Here is a 24013-nt window from a genome sequence, read left to right as displayed (position 1 = left end):
TCATTACAACGATTAGATTGGCGTATACCGTTTGTGCTTAGACCATTTCTATTTCGAATTCTATCTAATTTGCATGGCGCATTGTAAAGGTTTTACTTTTAAAATGGCCACAAAAGATTTTTTTAATAAACAACATTGCAAAGTTGAAAATAGAACATCTGCCGCAGGAGCGTTATCGAACGCGAATTCGAAATTTGAATATTGCACTCGCCCATAGATAATAGATTTTTTGAATCATTATACGATTGGGTTGCAAAATTTTCTTTTAAAAGAATTTTAAACCTAAATTCAAAGAGACATTATGTAGGTATCTACCTACTTGTTCTATTATTAAAATTAAGTTTTTGTGCAAAAATTAAATTGAAAATTAGAGTTGAGCAGCAGATAAGTTTTAAGTATCTATCTACCTATTAAGTATTAATCATAACTGTTTTTTAGTTTGTTGATTTTATTTAAGTTTTCAATGAGAATCTTTTTCATTTTGCTAGCTATTTTCAAAGAATAAAGGATGTTTATAAAAACCACATCAAAATATACCTAAGCAGATATTAATGTTAGGTATCTACCTATAGGTAGAAAATCTGCTTAGGTATATTTTGATGTGTTTTACATCAGGTAATCTAATTTCTACAATTTCCCTTCCTAGGTACTCATATAGGGTTTTACTTAGATACATACAAGAAGGTAGGAGATATATGAGAGAATGCATTGAAAACTTATTCGTTTTAAGTAGGTACTCAGTATACTCACCTTATTATAAAGGTTTATTGTAGGTGCATATAGAAAGATTATCTGCTTTTAAAGCATACAAAATATAGGTATGCACGAATGAATAAAGTAGATTAGAATTCATAGGTACCTAAGTCAGTGTTCAGGAACTTCGATAATTTTCTATACAATAGGTATCTGTTGGTAGGTATATTTTCCCTAAATGTATTTTTCGAAAAGTATAAAAAGGATAAAGTAACAATTAGGTATCAACCGCAAAACGTTCATAAATCAAATTCCACATTCCAGTTATAATTTACAACGGATGCTATAATTATTAACTAATTCAATAATTCGTTAACATACCTACAGGTCATTCCAGACAATATATTTACAAAACATCGTGTAGCGGTGCCTTTACAATACCGGTGTTGCCAGTTTAAAATTAAAAAAAAGAAATAAAAAAAATCGCGAATGTATGGCGCGTGGTGTAACTGGTTTATAAGCAAATGAACTAGATTTACTGGTTTTGGCGAATTGCGTGATATATTGTTCGATCCAGTTTAAATGTATCTATTGTTTGATTGCGAATAAATGTTTACAATTTGGTCTATTGATTCATAATCAAAGCGCGTGCCTAATTCGCAACTGGTGATAGAGATTTATCGAGTAAAAATGATTTGATTTGTATATTGTACATAATACCCACCTATAGGTAGATATTATCTACCTACTTACCTATAGGGTATGTTTACATAGGAACCTTCAGTATAAAACTAAAAATGACACAATTTAGACTAGGTATATCTATTTCTGTAAAACGGTAGGTAGGTACTTATGTAGAGACCTAGGTCCCTTTTTGGTCTTAGGTAGGTATAAATAGGTACCTACCTACTTGAATCTTAATGTTTTATGAAAATTTAATTTAATAAATAGGTAATTAGAGTAAGTGCGCCAATTATGGACCACCATAAGGTTTTTTTGTAATAAAACTCAGAATTATAAAGATTAATCAGCCTTATATATTTTAAAAGGTTCGGTAGTTATCTAGGAACCAAATCAAATATTAGAATTCTTAAGGAACATTAAAATCTTAGAAATAATCAACATTTTCTAAAATATGTCATTTTTGTTCATTAGAAAAAAGTGTACAAAATATGGACCACATGGTTTTAAATATGGACCATAGTGAATTTGGTACAAAATTATTGAAAAAAAGATGTCAAGATTGTAGCAGGCTTGGTAGTTTTTCTTCCTCTGTTGCTGACATTTTTCCTTAATTGCGGTATAGGCTAAAACACTCATCATCATCTATGATGTAGAGGGACTAACTATTGAATCATTCATAGTCAGTGTTGACACTCCTGGTTGTTGCATTTGCTTCATAATGTCCATCAACGGGTCTGGGGTGATGGTTCAATTACAGATTAAGGTGTGGGAGATGCAACAGCCTTTGTCTCAGGTAAGCAGTTATCGGGTTCAGGTACAACAGCCCTTTGCTGAGGTATCGGGTTATCAACTGGTGTCGTTATATCGCGCGCTGGGTTATTAGAAGGCCCCTCTACTGCTGGAAGGTCTTCGTCAATAAAGCCATGATCTTCGAAGACGTATCTATTAACGGGATATACCTATCCCTGTGGCACGAAAACCGCATAATGCAAACGCGCGCTTGCTTGCTTTAAACACGTGCTTTAATTGCATTAGCCATTGCCTCTTTATCCCATGTTTGTCTGTATTTGTAGATTTTATCCTTAAACAATCAAATTAAAATAAATTAAAATAAAACTATTTGACTTTTACTAATATGAACCACTAGTCCATATTTAAAACATGCCGGTGGTCCATATTATAAAACACATACATTTTTACGGTAATATTGTTGCTAAGAAAAATATTTAAACTATTAGATATATCAACTTATGATGAATGATTGTAAAGCAACTCACCTTTCCCCTGGTATAATTCACTTTTCCAAACAGTAAAATTTTATAAAGTTATGAGCTTACGAAGTTAGGTAAAAAATTACATCGCGCAATGACAAAAACGAAAAATGGCTGCCGTTAATGCGAGCGCGCTCTCTGCCCAACTGCAAACGACTGGCGAGGCTCTTGTGGGGTGGAATTCAGTTTGCGGAGACCGATACCTACCTACGACTGATGGTTTTCGAGAAATGAAGGTAGTCCATATTACGGAACCAGTCCATAATTGGCGCACTTACTCTAGTGTGTAAATTGAATTTATTAGCTTTATTCATACCTAGGTAGGTATAGGTAGATACCAAAATAGTGTTTGGTTTATGTTGTATACTTATAAATCTTATAATATAATATGTAGATTGGTAATAGAGTTATTTTGACATATCCATTGTGAAAAAAATAAGGCAAGCCTGTATTAGATACCTATTACCTAGGTACTATATTAGGCTATTGTGAGAATACCTACTTGTAATAAGTAACCTAATTTTAAAAGAATAATCAATAAACCCAACATTTCTAAACCTTTAAAAAGCAGGAAAGTACGTAGGTGTAGACTGTAGGTACCTACGTACTTTCCTGCTTTTTAACGGTATTGGGTTATAGCCAATAGGTATAGGTAATTTAAGGAATTCAAGATCATTTGTAGGTGTGTAGGTAGTTTGTCTAATTTTAAATTGATATGAGGTAATTATAATATAATAAAGTAAGACGATAGCAAGATTAAACTTAATACCAGCCTTTTGTTCTTAAAACAAAGCCATTCCCATCAATCAATAGAACTATGATCAACCTAAGCTTCGAGATTTGGAACGCGCGATTTGGCGCCAAAATTCGGCATCACATACAGACCGCGCCTCACACACGAGCCCCGCCCCACACACGGCGGCCAATCGCACGACTCTAAACACCCTCGCGCAACACGCATATTGATCTGCGGACACAGCTCGAACCGTTTACATTTCGACATATCACATGCTAAACACCGACAAACAATAATATGTGAATTCCGGTACGCTAATATAAGCTTTATCTCAACCACATAAGGCTCAAAATCCAAATGTTAAAACTGAGGCGTATTCGACGTTTTCTTCTTGTGAACATTTATAATTTATTACTCTATGCCGTGTTAACGAAATTAAATCTTAAAATGTACAGAATAAGGACTATATTACAATAATTTGATGACGTATAAAAAACGGAAACTAAGGAAACTATCTGTAGGTATTTATCAATTTTCTACATTACAAAATAAGAAACATAATCTAGAATAGCACATCCAGAAATTTAGTATTACAATTTATCAGTTCTAGATAAAAATATACGAAATTGATATTTGTTTATTTTAATTAGCAACAGATAATTAATTTGGTGAGTCAAAAATATTCAAAAAGAAAATAAAACCATTATTATTATTATATGTACCGAGATCAGTTAGATAGTCTCTTATTAGAATTATATGGCCATCTATCGGATTTTAACCGAACTACAAAAACGTCATTACAAATAGTTTTGCTACCACCTACTAGATGGCGTTGATAAATATTATTTCTTTAATTATTTTGATTCCATTTCCATATTGTATAAATTTTGTATTGATCTCAGGTTGTATCGATAATATTTCTGTGATAAAATTATGTTAAAACCTTGAATAAATTTAAAAAAAGGGAGAGAAAATTGTATCATTCATCAAATAACGATTATTACTGTTGTTTTTAGAAACAAATAGTTACTCTCTCTATGTATAATTTACTAGCTACGCGCGGTTTCACCCCCCTGGCTCCACCCCTGTTGGTCGTAGCGCGATGATATATAGCCTATAACCTTCCTCGATAAATGGGCTATCTAACACCGAAAGAATTTTTCATCGGACCAGTAGTTCCCGAGATTAGCGCGTTCAAACAAACAAACAAAAACTCTTCAGCTTTATTATATTAGTGTGATATTAGTATAGATATCAAGCAGGCAAATGGGTATTAGATTATTCTTCAATAAAACTAATATATTTTTAATAATTTGTACAAGTTTATTTACAATAAAAAGTAGGTATGTTATTAAAAAAATGTATTTAGAAAAAAATGTATTGATGTTATATATCAAATTATCAACAATTATTTATAATTATAATTATACCATATTATAATAAAACATGTGTTTTATTGTTTTCCTTCCTTAGAATGAGTAATACTTTCAAGTATTTATCGATCAAAATACATGATGCAAAATTTGCATTTTAAAATTTTGATGCTTTGTTGACAAAAAAAATAATCATATTTCATAATGTAGCACCATACCATCTTTTGAATTTTCACCAAGGAATATTAAGAAATGCACTGATATTTTAATAATAGTCAGTGCAAAATCCTAGATTCACATTAATTTATGCATGACATAATAAACAATAATTTAATGAAGCAATTTCCTTAAAATGTAACACCAAAACATACATTTCATAGCAAGGACAAAATATTTGATAAGTAGAAGATAAGTTAAATTATTAATTTATTAAAATAATAAATAGCTTACTATTTTTAACACTCAAGCAGTTTCCAAGCTCAACATTAGTGTATAAAAGCAATTATTAAATTAATTCTAAGACAGTATTAAAAAATTATGACATATTAGACTACAAGCCCGCATAGGACAAAAATATGGGTCAAATGAACCAACTGGGGACATATCTAGAACGATAGCAGAGCAAAAAATAATAAGATTCATCACTATGCCGTCACTTGTAAGCTGTCCAACTGAGTGCAGATGAGAATTGAAAAGTACAGGTAGACTCGGTAAATTTTGGTCATATATTTTTGTACGGCATTCTTAACCATCGATAGATCCATTAAAAATAATAAGAAACCGCTCAGTGCCGTACAAAAATGGTGGTCCACCAAGTCGGAATTTTTATTTAATTTCCGAGAGTTACCGGGGGTAAATTTGGTCATTTGACCATGTACGGCATCTGTGTCATACTATTGCTATACTGCTTTTAATCCATTATTCCGCAACGCCGTACAAAAATCATGGGGACAAGGGGAAAAAATCGAGAGTTGTAATCCCCTCTCTTTCCCCACTCCAGGGGGTCATTTGACACAACACGAAATAAATTTATTTTTAAAGTATTTTATGCATAGATAATATTTTTTCATGTGCCGTACATTTTCGTTGGTTCAAAGGGGAAAAATCTGAAAAAGAAAAAAATCCATATAACGAAATGTTTGCTTTATATTTTGATAATAAAATATAAATATACATTAATATTAAGAAGCTCGAGGTGGTTAATTATCACCTTGGAAAGTCGGAGTCAGGTGGAGTGGACTCCGTTAAATTGATGAACTAATAAAAAAAGCTATGAACGAAAAGATGTGAATTATATGCAATCAGCCCATGAATACAGGTAAAGTCACATAGGCTAGCATATTATATACATATTCAAAATGTACAAGTAAAGCGCTTTCAAATGATACCAAACACTGCATATTTATCTTAACTTTATTTTTTTACTCTGTATGTTTTGTCCGCTAGAGGGCGCCACATTAGATTTTGTGAAACCCCATATAGCCTTTAGCTAGCTGGTCGCTGGTTATCCAGTGAACAATTCAGACGCTTCTAATGATATGTCATTTGTTGAATTCTGATTAGTAGTTTAGAAGTTACGAGGGAATAGATGAACATACATACATGACCTGTAAACAACCATAACCCTCCTTTTGCTTTGCCGTAGTTAGGTAAAAATATGTTAATGCCGTACTGTATCAAATGGCCATAAAGCACCCTTAAAATTGTAGCTTTCGTCGCTTTCATCAGCCTAAAAGATGTGGTCTGCACAAAAATGTACGGCATCGTTTTTTCCTAATTTATCTATGTTAATACTATTTAAAACAACGAATAAAGTGTAGAAAACTATTATATTTCATTAATCTACGATGTTTAAACTTTAACAAAATTTCTGGTTTTGCATTTCTCTATAACTTTTTTTAGAACGGTTTCTTTTGAACGGCAATACTATACAACAATTGAATTTTACAATATCATGTTAAAAAAAAGTTCCCGTACAGGGTCAAATGACCTTACAGCTCTTTATATCAAGAATTCGATGAAATTAAGATGATTATTGGTATACATTTGAAAGAACAATTATTTTTTGACGGCATTGCTTTTAATAGTACTTTTGAGTGCTAGATAATGTTTTGGAACCGAAGCCGTACTTAGTCAAATGACCCCCTGGAGTGGGGAAAGAGAGGGGATTGCAACTCTCGATTTTTTCCCCTTGTCCCCATGATTTTTGTACGGCGTTGCGGAATAATGGATTAAAAGCAGTATAGCAATAGTATGACACAGATGCCGTACATGGTCAAATGACCAAATTTACCCCCGGTAACTCTCGGAAATTAAATAAAAATTCCGACTTGGTGGACCACCATTTTTGTACGGCACTGAGCGGTTTCTTATTATTTTTAATAGATCTATCGATGGTTAAGAATGCCGTACAAAAATATATGACCAAAATTTACCGAGTCTACCTGTACTTTTCAATTCTCATCTGCACTCAGTTGTACAGCTTACAAGTGACGGCATAGTGATGAATCTTATTATTTTTTGCTCTGCTATCGTTCTAGATATGTCCGCTGGTGGTTCATTTGACCCATATTTTTGTCCTATGCGGGCTTGTAGTCTAATCCAAAATGCAGTCATTTCTATACAGTAAAAGCTCAGCATAATCTCTTACAGACTCTGAGGTTGATTCCCTTTACCAGGCTCATTTAATACTAAAGGTATATCGCCACCCGCATTCCTCGGAACCCAACCGACAGACTCTTCCTCTAACCTTTTCTTTTCTTCCTGCATTCTTTCATATTCATTTATTTCTATTTGGTATTTGGGTGTGGTGATACCGAAAAAATTAGCTAAGCTTTCCCCTGCATAGTCTACTGCGTCTAACATTTTTGTGCCTGATTTCCAAGCGTAATATGAGAACCACGGTGCCCACGCTAATGATTTCTGAAATTAAATTTATTATTGAAAAATAATTAATGTGAATTAATCATCTATAGTATTAAAGTAATCTATATTCCATTGTTAAACAATAAAATGTGGTCAAATGTTGATACATTCTATCTAATACCATATAATTTGTAAACAAATAATTTTAAATGTATTCCATTGATGTAAATTTGTAATAATGTGGATAAATTATGTTTTATTTTATCATGCTATGCTATATCCTATCACTATTTTGCCAATCAGTATATTACATTATCAGTAAATTAAAATCTGATACTTAGAAGAAAGAACATAGGTATTTAATATGGCTTTTGACTTAGGAGTTAGTCAATCTGGATATGAAATAAAGTTTATTAGCTAGACATCAGGTTTTTCTATAGCTGTGAAACCCTTATTATGCTTTTACTCACTGGATCGACATTATCTTCAGGTTTAGCACTGCTTACTTCGTCTGCGGTGTCTTCTTCAATTTCTTCCTGAGTACCATCACTAAAATGTATAATTCTACTCGGTCTGTTTATAGTCAATTCGACTTGACTGTTTTCAATATCACCCATTGTAGTAATTTTAATATGTATGTATATTGAAAATGGGATATTATTATAATTTTAAAGATTTGTCATTGTTTATTATGATTTCAATTGCATGACATGACTCACAGATACAAGTGTAGTTTTAAAACGTCAAGTTCTTTTCTTTATGATATGGATTAGAAAATATTTGAAATATTTGATTACAAATCAGATTAAATTAGGATAATGCCGATAATGCCCACAACGTCCAGCAATAACGTATTATTATTATCACGATACATTGCACAGTTTGCAACTCTGTTCTCTATATTGAATCTCGATTTGCCATGAAAGAAGTCCCGTAGACATGGCGCTGTCGGCTTAGGCCGCCTGTCGCCGCCTGTCCATCTGCAAGAAAACTTCCGCAAGAAATTCAGTCTGTCTGACAGCAGCTTGCAAGTCTAATTCCGCGTCTATTTCCGCGGCCTTAGATCAAAGGCTGTCGGTTGCGGCGCGTAAAAAGTGGCAGCATTATTTTACGCGCCGCGGCGCGCAAGTGGCAGCCTGCCACTTGCCAGCTTGCTCTGTGTCTGCCAGTATTGTTTAAATCCAAGAAGCTTATATACTTGTAACAAGAAAATCAACCAACTTGCCAAGATAGGTGTGAAAGGGATAAAAACATACAGGCGTCATTCAACGTCATATTTTCTTGTTACAAGTTAATGGTCATAGTGCAATCTCCAGTGTATTATATAAAAGCTTCTTGTTTAAATCAAATTCCCAGGTTAGATTTGAATTTTTTTTAGAGGGTTAAAAAATTTATTTTTACAATATTGACGTATGATAGATAACAAATATGTATTATAAACAAGAAGCTTATATCTAATACACTGGAGATTGCACTATGACCATTATCTTGTCACAAGAAAATATAACCTTGAATGACGTCAGTGTTGTTTTTTGTCTCTTTCTGTGGTTGACCACACTGGTTTGTATAATCAGGATTTTTCGAAAGAAAAAAACTAAAAATCATGGTCTATAAATAATAACGACATATATTTTTAACAGTATTTATATTATAATATTACTGGTCAACTTACATGAATAATTATCATCTTTATAGGTACATACCATTATAATTGGTAGAGAATGATAGTTTTAAATAACGCTTGATAACTTTTGATCTCATACTACGATTTTTTAATTAAAATGAGTGCTACATACATTAAAACATCGTTTTGGTTACTCAAGCTTCAGTCTAAAACTTTTCAATATTCCAAAGGGAGAGTTGCATCGCTAGTGTTGATGTGTGGTAACGATATTACAGTTCTCAGAAATTCGTATGTCTTTCAGGAGCTGTACTTACGGTTACTAATGGTTTCATGGTGGTTAATTATAATATAATTAAAATTACTTTATCAGTTGAGACGCAGTAACAAGAATGTGGTAAATAAAAAGGTATAGCACTTTTCAAAAGGTATTTTTTTTCTGGACCGTAATCCTCAGGCTTAAAATGCAAACTGCATATTCTGGCATGTTGATAAATTTTACCCTTGATAGGCACTATGGACAGCCATTTATTTCTTTTTATTTCATTTTTGGAAAGCTGAAATACGTAAAACAAAAAAATATTAGGTTAAAAAGTATAAATTTCAATGTAAAAAAGAACAAACCACAATATGTGAGTGCAATACCGATGTCGTGTGTTGTTTCATTACTAGTACAAAAAATTTTAAAATGGTGTTCTAAATGTTCATCATAATATTATTGTTTAGCAATATATTATCGTCGCTATCCGTAAAAACCCATCATCATGGTTACCTTACTTGTTAAATTTGTTTGTTGAAAACTTGTTGAAAAATGATGAAAGTATTAGGAAAAGAACTTATTTAACATGATTGCTTAGTAAAATGATGATAAATTTGACGATTTTTGCCATTAAAATGATTCTAAACAGGTAAATGCATGAGTATTGAGGAATATTGTAAATAACGTAAATATACACTTGCCTGTGAAATTATAGGCCAGAATTTGGTGTCCAAAAACTTCTGCAATTTTTCACAATGCAATACATTATTAATATTCGGTAAATATTTATTAAATACGCAACAATATTAACTTAAATATTCGAAGCGACGCAATTTTTTTGACACTTATGCCATATTGTCAAAGTGAGAGTTGCTACAATTTTATTATGGTAACTACCCATAATCAGGGAATATCGCTTTTTAATAATTGGTTCAGATACTTATTTTATTTAGCATAAATAATAATTGTCTCATCCAACAATGCTTCTGAATGACGTTGTTGGCAATTTATCAACAAACTCATGTACAAAAACTAACCTTTTGCACAGAATATTACAGCATACATAGTAGCCTTGGGAAAACTTCGTATTAACAGTGGCAATACCAAGTTAGGTGTGAAAGTGATAGAACACAACAATTTTCTTGTTACACGTCAAATGTTCATACCGAAATCTCCCTCAGAGCAATTATTCCTCTGAGGTCGATATATATTCTCCTAATTATAAATATACATAAAAATTCGGTTTTCAGCAAAAAACCGATGAACGCACTGATCCTGCGGTGGGATCTTAGACTATTTTTCATTTTATCTATTCGAGCATAGTAAAGTAATACTGTGGGAATTTATTGCTCTGAGGTGGGAATATTCGAGTTTGACAAATGACAATTGACATTGAGATTTGAGACAGATTAATTGAAAATTTGAAATTGTTATTATTTTACAGTTTACATGTGAGTTTACAACTTTACAGTATAGAAATACATACATACAATTTACAACAAAATAGATTTACCAATAAACCATAAAAAATATTTCAGTTTTAACAGTATGGAAGGCATTTGCAGGGGCTGTTTACTTAAATACAATGATTCGGAGTTTAACACATATTCTGAAAGGAACAGGAGACTCTTTGTTTATTCAACCGGCATCCAGGTATCAACTGTTTTGTTAACATTGTTAATTTTCCTAAACCTATTATTAAAGATTAATTAAAATTTTATTATAGAAATAATGTTATCCATTATTGCATAGGTAAAATATAAACGATACTATTGATTATCTTTTGCGAACATTTCCAGGTGAAGAGAAATGATGCTTTCACATTTCAGCTCTGTAAAACATGCTATTCTAGTATGAAAATATCATGTAATTTTAAGAAATCATGTAGAACTTCTGATAAGAAGTTGAAAAACTTTTTGCATTTGAAAGAAAGTGGTGACAGTGTTGATTTCAGTACATTCCTTAAAGTTAATGACGATTCTTCCAAACTCAGGTAAATATAAAATTACATTTCTTATTTTAATATCTAACCACAAGGTAGGTACAATTCCAGCTTTCTAAAAAGCTTGTGATAAAAGCCAAGGAGCAAAACTTCAGACAAGTATGAGTTGAATAATGCATTAGAGGAGAGAGGAGAAAATGATTATATTATTAATAATTTTCTATGGTATTGGAAAGAAAGATTCTCCTATGGAAAATCTTGAAATATCTTCATGACAGAAAGAGGAGATTCCATTGAAAGTTATTAATAACTAGCTTTCCGCCTGCGGCTTCGCCCGCGTTTTCAAAGAAAAACCCGCATAGTTCCCGTTCCCGTGGGATTTCCGGGATAAAACCTAGCCTATGTTACTCGTGGATAATGTAGCTTTCGAATGGTGAAAGAATTTTTAAAATCGGTCCAGTAGTTTATGAGCCTATTCATTACAATCAAACAAACAAAGTTTTCCTCTTTATAATATTAGTGTAGATATATTTAAATAATAATTTTCTAACATTAAAAGACCAGTCTATTAATGTTGTTTGCCTACTTTAGAAGATTGCATATTATATGTTTGTGCTCAAACTGATTAGGATAAAATTATGTAATATATAATTTCATTGATTTAAATTTTTTAATTGTAAGATAATCATAATTATTATTTTACTCTGTTTTCAGGTACCCAATAAATGATCAGTATGAAACACAAAACTTTAATAAAAACAAAGATGATGACAATGGTAATTATATCATACATAGTAATTACTTCTGCGAAGACAGATTTTAACCACACCACGCCACGCCTCGCCACGCCACGCCACCGGCCACACCACACCACACCACATAAATACAAAATATTATATGAAAAAACTTTAAATTGCCTTTCAGTATCAACATCAACAAGCATTCGTAATTTCTTGAAGGACATCCTGCAAGGCGATGAGATACCAGACAATGAGGCTCGTATCATAAGTGAGGTTATAAAGGAAGAAGCTGATATATCTGATAATTCACTAGACTCGCATTGGCTGCAGGATGATGTTTCGGTTGATACGGAATTTAGATTGGATTTTAGGTGAGAACAGAATATTATTTCATATTAAAAAGTGAAGTCCTGTGTCCCCTAGTGGGGTAAGGGGCAGATGCATTATTCATACATCTGTTTCACTGATCGATTTTCTTTAGGGACAAGTAGGTGATCAGCCTTCTGTGTCCTGCCAGACCGAGACATTTTTTTTTTCTTCGTCTCCACCGGGAATCAAACCCAGGACCCCTCGGTTCTACGCTCACGCGTCAACCACTGTACCAAGGAGGCGGTCATTTCATATTGATGTTTACTTATTTTATAATGTTTATATTAGCTAGCTTAGTTGTAGTGTGTGAAAGGCTAACTATTTCATTTCCTAATGCAAAATATTCTTTTTCCATGTCTAAATCTATCTGTGTTTCAAAACTCACCAGAATTGGTTCCACAGTTACACGATGAAATCTTAGCAGATGGTGTGTTGTGAGTGTTACTTTTAAATTTATAATAAGAAAAAGGATGATTTCATAAAATCAACTCGGATCTTGTGTCTTATATGCCTTGTCCTATATATATATATATATCTTTGTTCGCAGCTTCAGTCCACTTTCAACCCCTCGGTCAATTATAAATGATCATTGCTACACGTCACAACAAACAAATCATGAAGATAATGAACAAACATATACCAAAGGAAAATCAACTTCCCCTGACGCCATTTGCACAGAACAAAACGAATTTAACATAGAAAATGACAATAATAAAGAAGATTATGTGAATTTTGTAAACAATGTACAAAATAGGTGTGTTATTGATAAAAATTTGGAGAATGCTTTGAAGAATGATGGGACTGATAATTTTGCGTTGGATGCTATATTGGCAACTCCTCCAAGTAAGTAGTAAGTAGATTTATATTTACTTGAAGTACACAACACTATAAAATATTTTTATTAATTAAGTAATAGTCCCGAGTTATATAGCAAAAAAGGGTATATTTGTTAATGTTATGTGGAAATAACACCATACCATATTTAAACAAAATAACACTTAGTCAGAAGCTGTTATTTAAAATGATTGTCCATAAACATAAAATTGTTATATTTTTGTTGAAATAATCACGATTTTCATACAAATTAACATATTTTAGTGATACCAAATGCCTGGGCACCATCAACACCTACTATAAACAATATACTGTTTGGTGAAAAACTTGAAGATGTTCACAAATCAGGACATAATATAGAGAAATTTGAAGAAGTGGAAGGGACAATCAATGCTTTGGATGAATTTATAACATTCAAAGATTTTACAAATGATTATAATCAAGAGATTGAAATATCAAATGAAGAAACTCCAGAAGATATTAATTTAGTACAAGATAATAGTATAGAAAGTGTCAAATCAAATCAAGAATCAACTGAAAATCAAATTCTATCTAATCAAATAGAAATAAGTGTAAATAGAGAAGATGAAGATATACAAGAATCAAATGTAGTTTTTAAAAAACCATTATCGCCTATAGAAAATAAGTGTTCTATAGATGAAAAGTATTGTAAAATGTGTGATTTGAAATTTAAAACCGTTAGAGGTCTTCAGTTACATATGAGTAAAACGCATAAGTTAAAAGTCCTCGTAAAGTCTCAGTTTAAGAAGGAAATCATGATCTGTGATTACTGTGGGAAAACATTTTCTTCAAAGAAAGAGTTCTTCATAAAACACATTGCGTTACACATGGTGAGTAATTTGATTGTTATATCCTAAAGTGTTGTATGGATTATTTAATTTAATTTCATTAATATATATTATAATTATAATTGTAAAATACTTACAAGACCTTATAATTTATAAGTCTTAATAACAAGCAATAACTGCTGAGTACTTTACACTAAGTTGTTTCACCTATTATTAGTATGAACAATTAAAAAGTGAAGTCCCGTGTCCCCGTAGTGGGGTAGGGGGCAGATGCATTATTCATACATCTGTTTCACTGATCGATTTTTCTTTAGGGACAAGTAGGTAATCAGCCTTCTGTGTCCTGAAGACCGAGACATTTTTTTTTTCGTCTCCACCGGGAATCGAACCCAGGACCCCTCGGTTCTACGCTCACGCGTCAACCACTGTACCGAGGAGGCGGTCCAATGAACAATTAAGAAATATTTAACTTCTAAGATTGATATTTTATTTTATTTATTTATAATGTGGTAAAATAGTAGGCTAAAGATTGATATTATTGTTAGGTGAATAACAGATACTATTTGAGAATAATCTTTTCGGTTAGTTAATCCGTCAGTCCTCGGATCACAGACACAATAGAAAATCTATTGTGTCTCGGCCCGATCGGGCCGCTCGGTGGTCAATGGGTTAATAATAGCCAAAAAGATATAAATGTAAAAATTATTTATATTTTACAGAATCCTGATTTGTATCGTTGCAATATATGTTCATTAACATTCAGTACGGAAGGACGGCTTAGAATGCATCAATCAACACACACTGGAGTTGTATCTAAGAAACCAGTAGAAAAGGCATGTATATTATTCAGATTGGTTATATCCAATATTATATATGACCATTTAATCTCAACTTTTTTTTTCTGTCAAGGAAACATACTGAGATACCTATACATTCGAACATTAATCCCGCTTTTTGTATTTTCCAAAAATATGATGAATAATAATATTACTCATAGCCTATTTAATATTTTTATAATTATTCGCTTTTACTTGTAAGTAAAACTTATCTGTAGATAAGTTAAATAGAACAAGTGGCGTTTGATTTCATTTTAATTTTATTATTACTCATAATATCTTGAATATATTATTTTCAGAAATTCATATGTTCAATTTGCGGAGCGTGTTGTTCAACAAATTCCAATTATGTAATGCATTTGCGGAGACATAGCGGCAATTATCTATGCAAGTGCGAAGAGTGCGGCGCCGGCTTCTACAGGAGGGGTGACCTTACTGTACATATGAGGTAAATGGTAATAATAAGCATAATAAACAAACCAAAATACAAATAAAGTTATTTAAAAAGACAATTTATTGAGGGGAAAAGGTGGATAATTTTTATATATGAAAATGTGGTAAAATAAATATGTATCAATATAATGAGTAAATTCCACACAAGATAAACAAATATACTAATTTATCTCGTTGACCCTTCCTATGATTATAAATTGATGTAAAAGTTTATAAGGATGTTAGTTTCACGTTAAAATAGCATTTACTTGAAATTTGGTACAAATATCTATTAACTTTGAGACACAGGCTTTTTTATGAGCTAAATAACCAGTTTATATTGTTACAGAACTCACACAGGAGAAAAGCCCTTCAAATGTAAATATTGTGTTAAAGATTTTGCAACACATTCCTTGCTCAATAAACATATGAAACTTCATACAGGTTTGTTGTATTTTTATATGTGAATATTAAAATATATAACTTGATGGCCCCTCTTTACACTGGGCAGCGTTGGGCGAGTAGAGGCAATCACGATAGTGGGTATGTCTATGATCGGCCGTCATTGTAGATGTTTATTCATAATGGCGGCAAACATCGACGATCACTTGTTGGGCCAACATTGCCCATGAGCTTTCTTTTATTTTTATTATATCAGAATACTTACTACTACATATTTTCTAAGACTTTGTTTAGTTTTGTATAAGCCTATATTTTACCTATATTTGTTTCAGGGGAGAAGCCTTTCGCGTGTAAGTTTTGCGGTAAAAAATTTACAACTTCGTACAATTTAAATGTACATCAAATGAGATCAGTAGAATGTCTGCAGATACAAGAAAAGCTGGCATTTCCCGACGTCCCGGTGGAAAACTGACTATTACTCAGATTTTTTTATTGTGATATTAGAAAACTAAGAAAATAAATGATTATTGATCATGCATTGGTTTACTTTATTGTACCTTAGTCCTTAAATATTATAATTTCATTATTTAACAGAACTAAGAAGTCTTTGGGTCTATGGGTGTTATTTAAACGGTAAGCAAAGTATTGGTATATTTGTGTGCAGATATATGTAGTTGGTAAGCTAAAATTGATAAGTAGTTGGACAGCAACTTGTGTTAAAGCAAATATTTATAAATCAGTCTGCAACATTGAGATACTATTACTACGTATGGAGAAGACACCGTCTGCATCACTTATGTTCCGCTCACGGCTCAACATAGGTCAACCGGCCACACTGCACGCAGTCGCTTAAGCGCGATGGTCGCGTTCATGTCTTGTTTGTTTTAAAGCAAAAAACCATGAAACTCATCAAATATGTTACGATATTGCACTAATAATTCAAGTAATGCGGCAAAGTGCAAAGAAATAACTTTTCATCGGTAATTAACTAGATAATTATTTTTGAAACTTGGTTCGAGGTAAATTTTTGGCGGGCGCCATTTTGTGTCATTTGTCATAGACTAAAAATTTAAGAAATGGCATTGGGTTTGCTCTGTGGGTTTGCTGACCATTGCAAGACCATTGTCATGATTATTAATAATTACCAAGATAATTACAGATGTGTTTACAGAACACGAATAATTGCAACCTGATTTTAATTATTGCTAACAAAATCTGTGTATTCTGACAAAATGATTTATTAGCGGTTATTTCTTGCAAACCATATTTTTAAGTTGCATAGTGCATACACAGTAATTACTTCTCAATATATTATGTATTTAATTTGATCTATGCGCGCGAATTAGGTGGGGCGTGGCCACATCTATAATTTATATTTTAACTGCAAAGTGCAACTGCCATTTGCGCAGAGATATATATTTGCTTGCCACAAATAAGATTTCGAAGGTATAAAAAAAATGTCAAGCAACCGGGGCGTGTAGCTAGTTCTTAATAAAAATTTAATGTATTGAATATATTTTGGATTAATAGGACAAATGAAACACCATAATTCTACAACGTCATATAATTTTTATTGAACGTTTGGACCCAAGAGCACTAATGTACTTTGTATATGATTCTCTCCTTCTATTCATTCGCGTGCTTTTGGGCTATCGTGTGATATGGAACAATCGATAGATTTTATAATAATATGTACAAAAGTAACATTAACTAAGTTCTTAAATATAAATAACATTAGTGCCTCATTTAGTATTCAATCACAGAAACATGAAGGCATTTCAACTTTCAGAAGCTATTTGTCATCTAATCAGACCTGCTGGTTAGACTTGGCTTAAAAATTTTGACATGAGAAATCAATAATATACTTAAAAAAACAATAATCTTAATAACAGGTATAAAAATATAACTAATTTACAACAAATACTGATTACCTAATATTATGGTCGTTTTACAAAAAAAATAAGAACGAAAAAAGCATGGACTCCTAGATTTGATTCACAAAAATAAATTAAAGACCATGGCCATCATTCATGACATATGGTTATGGAATTTTATTTCTACATTCAATCAACCTACGATTTATAAGAATGCTATAAATATAATTGCGTTCATATTTATTAATGAACACAACATGAAGCTCTTGGCTTTTAAGTCTTAACCGCTTAGTGAAATAATAGTGGTCACTAAAAAAATACATATATCTATTATGCCGGGTCCAGACTGGTGAAACGTAACATGCAATGTAACATGCAATGAAAGAATTCACCGTCCACATTGCTGCAATGTATCATGAAAGGTAACACACTTTGTAACAATTTCTCATAGTTTGGACGTCTTGCGCGCGCGAATTGTGCATTACACGCGCATGCTACGAGCATTACAAGCCGCGCGCGGAGCGATCCGAAATTTGTCGGTTTTTCGACGAACACAAAGGGGCAAGGAACACGACTACGGGAGGTTCGTAGTGAATGCGCGTTATGAGCGCGCTATGCGTCCACACCAGCAGCGAACATGCAATGAAAGGCAGAATGTTACATTGCATGTTACGTTTCACCAATCTGGACCCGGCATTACATATACCATGTTTCTAATTCATGAAGTAGTGACTAAGTTAGGATAGATGCCCTGTAAAACTCGAGTGTCTATACTAAAAATAGCTTGTGGATTAATGCATTTTACGAAATACCACGACCATTTCATTATCTACTCTGGAATATTTTCCCTTACACTAATTGGTGTTTTGACATTATATAATTGTTGAACTTACTTAACTTTTTCACTTTCTCTAAACTTTCTATTATCATAGAATATTATGAATAAATCCATTCTAGACTTGCTTATAACAATTTTGCTATAAAAGACAATAATTATTACCTTTGTTGAATTAAGTGACACTACACAGTTCATATTAAAACGCTATGAATTCACATGTACTATGACAATGTTATCGAATGAAATACCCACCATTCTATTCATAGATAGCCACAAACAATGCACTAGTTCAACACAATCTAGTCAATGCCACTAACACTATTGCTTCAGCACCAAATTTAATTGTCTTTATTAACTCCTAAGATTTTTGTCCTTTCGCTCGTTGTTGTAAGTTTGCAACAATACAATTGTCCGCCAATTGCAATCGCATGGAAGAGTTTTCTTTCCTTAGTTCAGATAATTCTTGGTTCAGCCTCAACACTTCTAAAACCAGTTTGTCGTTATCAATCTCTAGCTTTTCTAATCTGAAAAAAATGGGAGTTTAAAGTAAGTTGACTGCTGTCCAAGTTAAAGTAGTCTACAATCAAATAAAAACAAACATAATATCTTAGATTATAATTTTCTTATATACCTGTGATACAATTAATTCGGTAATTGTTCTCAAACAGATAAATATTGTTAACATAATTTTGTTTGTACAAGGCAACATTGCAAAACAACAAGTTACAACAAATATATATTTATAAATTACTGAAAAATAATGTGTTAAATTGTAACTAGTTTAGTACAGTTCTCAGTTCAACAGTTTAGATCCTAGCGAGTTATATTATAAACTAACGGTATTTGTAATCTTATGATTATATATGCAAAATAAAATATTATGAAGAGGAAAGGTTTGTATGTATGTATGTATGGTTTTCACGCATAAACTACTGGACCAATTTTGATGAAATTTGGCACAGATAATCTTTAGACCCTGAGAAAGAACATAGGCTACTTTTTATTGCGAAATATGTACCACGGGCGAAGCCGGGGCGGATCGCTAGTGCAAAATATAAATAAAAAACTGCTTACTTCTTCTGTTTTTCCGTAAGCTCCGCGATGTGATCGCACGCCTTAGCAAGAATGCCTCCTTTGCTTGCACTATCTGGTTGACCAGAGTTAGGCACCATTGCAGCTATCTTTGTTATCCAGCTGTTTATTTTGTCTCTCCGTCTCCTTTCCACTTCGTTGTGAGTGGCTCGTCGTTTGTCGTCACGCTGTGGGAATTAATTACATTATCCATACTAATATTATAAATGTGAAAGTAACTCTGTCTATCTGTCTGTTACTCAATCACGCCTAAACTACTGAACCAATTTTCATGAAATTTGGTATGGAGAAATCTTGATACCCGAGAAAGGACATAGGCAACTTTTTATTCCGGGAAAATGATGTAATCCCGGAAATCCCACGGGAACGGGAACTATGCGGGTTTTTCTTTGAATGCGCGGGCGAAGCCGCGGGCGGACACCTAGTTAATTATAAAATTAACTAACCTAACCTAACATAATATTCGGTATTATAACATAAATGTTAAGTTAATTTTAATCGTCAACAGTTTCCACCTGCAGGTTGTTGTAGAAAACTTAACAAATGGTATTGAAACCTACCTGAAGAACCGTGTGAAGAACATAATGAAAACGAATCTTTTTAAATTTTACACACCACAAATAGGATACGCGTTTAGATGAATATCGTTCAAAAAACTATACATTCTTTAAACTCATGAAATTATTATATTGTCACTTGTAAACAATTTTTCTAAGGTGTACAAATCTGTCTTTTAGTCAAAATCGATTTTGAAGGAGTTGGTGACATACAAATATCCGGATGAACCTGATTAAAGTGCTTGTTAAAATTAAAATACCTTTCTGGCTGTCACAGCTTTAGCTTGTATTGGTTGTCGCCTTGTAATAACCTTCTTTTGAGCAGACGCACCAAATACTTCAACTGGATCACTTATTACAAAGAACTCTCCACTAGGAATAACTGAAATAGTATTATTACATGTTATCTCGTACTTTATTCTTTTAATGATAATACAATTTTTCAAATGGGACCAGTAGACCCTGAGATTAGCGCGTTCAAACAAACAAACTCTTCAGCTTTATAAAGTAGAGGTATGTTAGTGTCGCTTATGTTATTCACAGTTATTTATTTACTTAGAATACTGGATTTTAGAAGTTAGGGTTCAACTATGTAATTGTTATTTAATCTACAAGTGCTATCTATCATTAGTAAGTGTAAAGAAACTTGCAAGCAAAATATAGATGCCTGGTCTTTATTGTGTACAGATCCCATATAACAAAGTATAATGTGTGAAGCACTCATGTTAGATGTACAATAAATAACAAACAAATATTTTGACGGAATTTTAATAACACTTTATAAATGGACACTTACCATGTGTAGGGGAATTAGATGCCATGTTTGAAGATTCTTCTCCAGTCATCTGTACCAATTTATAAGTCACAGCTCCAGCTATGAATAACAATAAATTATAATTAAGACTTAGTTCATACAATATCCATGGATACATGAATAACTTATAGATCAGGAGAATAATGAGATTATTTCACTAATCACTTTTATGAGTCTATTGAAGGTGCTTACATAGCATGAGTATGAATTAGTACTACTTACACAGGTCTCTGAAGTTATAAGATGAACTATTATCGTCGTCATTACCATCAAGAAACGTATGTGTAACTAGGTGGGACCTTTCACAGTTGCCGCTTCCTGGAACGTAATTGAATTTACTTTGTTATGCGTTAATTCAATAAAAATCACTTGATTGTACACTAAGATAATTAAATTGTCCTGCACGAAGTATGTATTAGTAAACAAACACACATGTATAAAACTGTTTACATTTTTTTAGTAAAACTCACCGAAAGGACCGCCTTCTACCATTCCCAAGTACTCCTTTTCATCACTGCAATATTATACGCATATTTTTAAAATGTATAGCAATAACACAAAATCTAATACAATACCTAATATTGGCTAGATGTTTGCCAAATCGCAAAAGTAAAAAGTTGACCTTCAATGGCACTTAACACGACTGCAGTTATGTAATACGATAATATTTGTTCATAAAATAATACAACTCTATCGAATAAATGTACCTGTCATCTATATCAAGAGAATTTTCATGGATGTCTACATCAACTTCCACTTTGGCCATTGCGCGTAATTATTTTTGAATTTTCTCAATTTGATCACGGGGACAAAATAGAGGGTCATGTGATGCAGCCATAGATAAAATAGGACAGATGATCAATACCGCTTTGTACTACAGATACTTTAAGGTGCGTAGACACAATATGCCTTATATATATATACAGAAAGTTAAATATATATTTAATCCAAATCAAACAATACGATTAAAACATTTAATTGTTCCTTAATTCAACGTATTATTTTTGGACTGAATTTAAAATTATGCACTTGCATTAACTTTAATTGATCACAAGCGAGAGGTGTTGTTTATAATGTGTATAGAAAAACATTCGATGAAGAAGGGTCAAAGGGCGTATTCAGAAAGAAAGCTTGAAACTTATAAGCGCTTATCGGCGCTTGTCATGTTCATATATTTTCCTGTCAGTGCTGGTAACCCGCGCAGGAAAATATATGAACATGACAAGCGCCGATAAGCGCTTATAAAAGCTTTCTTTCTGAATACGCCCAAACACATCACAATTTTCAATTTTGAATATTTTATTGGTAAATTGGACTTACCCGTTTTGATACTTAAAATAAAAAATATTATATGTAGGTAACTATAATATTGTTTGTTGATTACAATATAATTTTATGAAAACGTATTACAGGAGTTTCCAATACGGCTATTCGTCAAGTCCAAACTGTCCAAGTCAATTTTATAATGTGTGTAATGTGTATCTGTAATACTTACGAAAATAAACTTAGAAACATTTTATAAAAAATTATTAGCAATCTAGTTTTGATCTGCATTAGCATTACATCAATAATATTTGTACATGGCATAATGATAATGAATATACAAATATAGGTATGTGTTAATAATAATATGTATTACATAGATAAAAGTAATATGTATATTATACATGTAAGTATGTACCTACATAATATTAAGTGGATATCTCATTATCAAGTACAGTATTGTTCACTTATGTAATGTGACTAATGATGTTGAGGACAAAATAAAAAATAAGCAGTATCAAGATCGTTCAGTCCATTTTCCCTAAGGTTGCACACTCAAAATTTTGATTTCCCAATTTGCCATCAGATTCTGGTTAACCTATAGTTGCCCCGTGGTTGCCCTCATATCTCTTCTATTTGAAACCTTAGGAAAAACATAGATTTTAATGAAACGAAGGATTATATACATTGAAGTATGTACTTAAATAAATGAGTTTATAGACGTCTTCACAAATCACATATCGCCATTGCCAACTGGACTACCTCCTATGCGTTCTAAACATAGGTTCTAAATAACGTTAATGTTAAATAGATGATATCTGAGTGTTAGATAAATATCAATAAAAACATGTTATTATTGATATTTATCTTAACGTGAAATAAACGTTTAGAACATCATACTCTACAAAAACTATGAAGTGGATTATTTAAAACTCTTTTCATAACTATTATCCCCAAATTTTAGGGGAATTTTAATTGAATAAAACTGGCAACAATATTTTAGGCGCTCACAGCGCCGCGTTTACGAGACTTCTTTCGTGGTGAAATGCTCTTTATTGTTATATTGCTACTTTAATTTTTTTGGCATTGTAACTGCCCACTGAGCCGACGGTCCCGGGTTCGATCCCCGGTCAGGGCAAATATTTGTGTGATGAACTCAATTATTTGTTCTTGGGTCTGGGTGTTATTATCTATATATGTATTTATTAAATATTAAATTTATCGTCGCCTAGTACCCACAACACAAGCCTTAATTGAGCTTACTGTGGGACTAGGTCGATTTGTGTAATAATGTCCTATAATATTTATTTATTTATTTATTTATTTATTGTTAAGAATTCAGATGCAAACTATTAACTTTCATTTGCTTGATAAAGTATTCCAATATTCCAATCTTAAAATAGGCTAGATCAATATCTAGCAATAAAGAAATAGATAAAAAAAATCACGACACACTTGTAATAAAATTACTTATTACCGCGCCCTATTCGATGTATTTAATAAAGCCTAAAGGGGTGTTATAAAGACGTTATGGCACTAAGTCGATAGAAATAGTATTTTAATTGATTATTCAATAGCGGCTCTTCAGTTCACGAAAAAGGTATGTTTCAGTTTGCAATTTGCAACAGCAAAAGATGAAAATCTTGCGAAGTTCTTCTTTCATGGCTTCGTGTGCACACTATTATTATAGCATTAGAATATTTTGGTTT

The 24013-nt window shown here is 32.3% G+C and overlaps 3 protein-coding genes across 3 annotated transcripts; 1 reads left to right on the top strand and 2 right to left on the bottom strand.

Moving 5' to 3' along the window:
* Positions 1-5192: 5192 nt before the first annotated feature.
* On the bottom strand, positions 5193-8346 carry LOC149907179 (protein FAM177A1). Its single transcript, XM_090103754.1, has 3 exons — positions 8093-8346; positions 7359-7679; positions 5193-5303 (listed from the first exon to the last, which is right to left on the bottom strand). The coding sequence occupies exons 1-2, from the start codon at positions 8237-8239 to the stop codon at positions 7404-7406; spliced, it is 423 nt and encodes a 140-aa protein (XP_089959880.1). The 5' UTR covers positions 8240-8346; the 3' UTR covers positions 5193-5303; positions 7359-7403.
* Positions 8347-10968: 2622 nt separating this feature from the next.
* LOC149907178 (uncharacterized) lies at positions 10969-16341 on the top strand. The gene is made up of 10 exons (XM_090103753.1): positions 10969-11155; positions 11302-11495; positions 12159-12220; positions 12369-12555; positions 13101-13396; positions 13652-14238; positions 14916-15029; positions 15332-15480; positions 15814-15908; positions 16199-16341. The coding sequence occupies exons 1-10, from the start codon at positions 11051-11053 to the stop codon at positions 16336-16338; spliced, it is 1929 nt and encodes a 642-aa protein (XP_089959879.1). The 5' UTR covers positions 10969-11050; the 3' UTR covers positions 16339-16341.
* A 2100-nt stretch (positions 16342-18441) lies between these two features.
* LOC149907177 (upstream stimulatory factor 1-like) lies at positions 18442-21887 on the bottom strand. Its single transcript, XM_090103551.1, has 7 exons — positions 21749-21887; positions 21512-21555; positions 21264-21359; positions 21024-21101; positions 20488-20609; positions 19653-19837; positions 18442-19102 (listed from the first exon to the last, which is right to left on the bottom strand). The coding sequence occupies exons 1-7, from the start codon at positions 21805-21807 to the stop codon at positions 18937-18939; spliced, it is 750 nt and encodes a 249-aa protein (XP_089959677.1). The 5' UTR covers positions 21808-21887; the 3' UTR covers positions 18442-18936.
* Positions 21888-24013: the final 2126 nt, after the last annotated feature.

Source organism: Colias eurytheme, chromosome 7 (assembly GCF_061535395.1).
Source record: "Colias eurytheme isolate Ceu_HAF_F1 chromosome 7, ilColEury1 Martin Lab GWU primary, whole genome shotgun sequence".
Lineage (NCBI taxonomy): Eukaryota > Metazoa > Arthropoda > Insecta > Lepidoptera > Pieridae > Colias > Colias eurytheme.
Note: the sequence above shows the minus strand (reverse complement) of the source record. Positions and strands in the feature narration are given on the sequence as shown.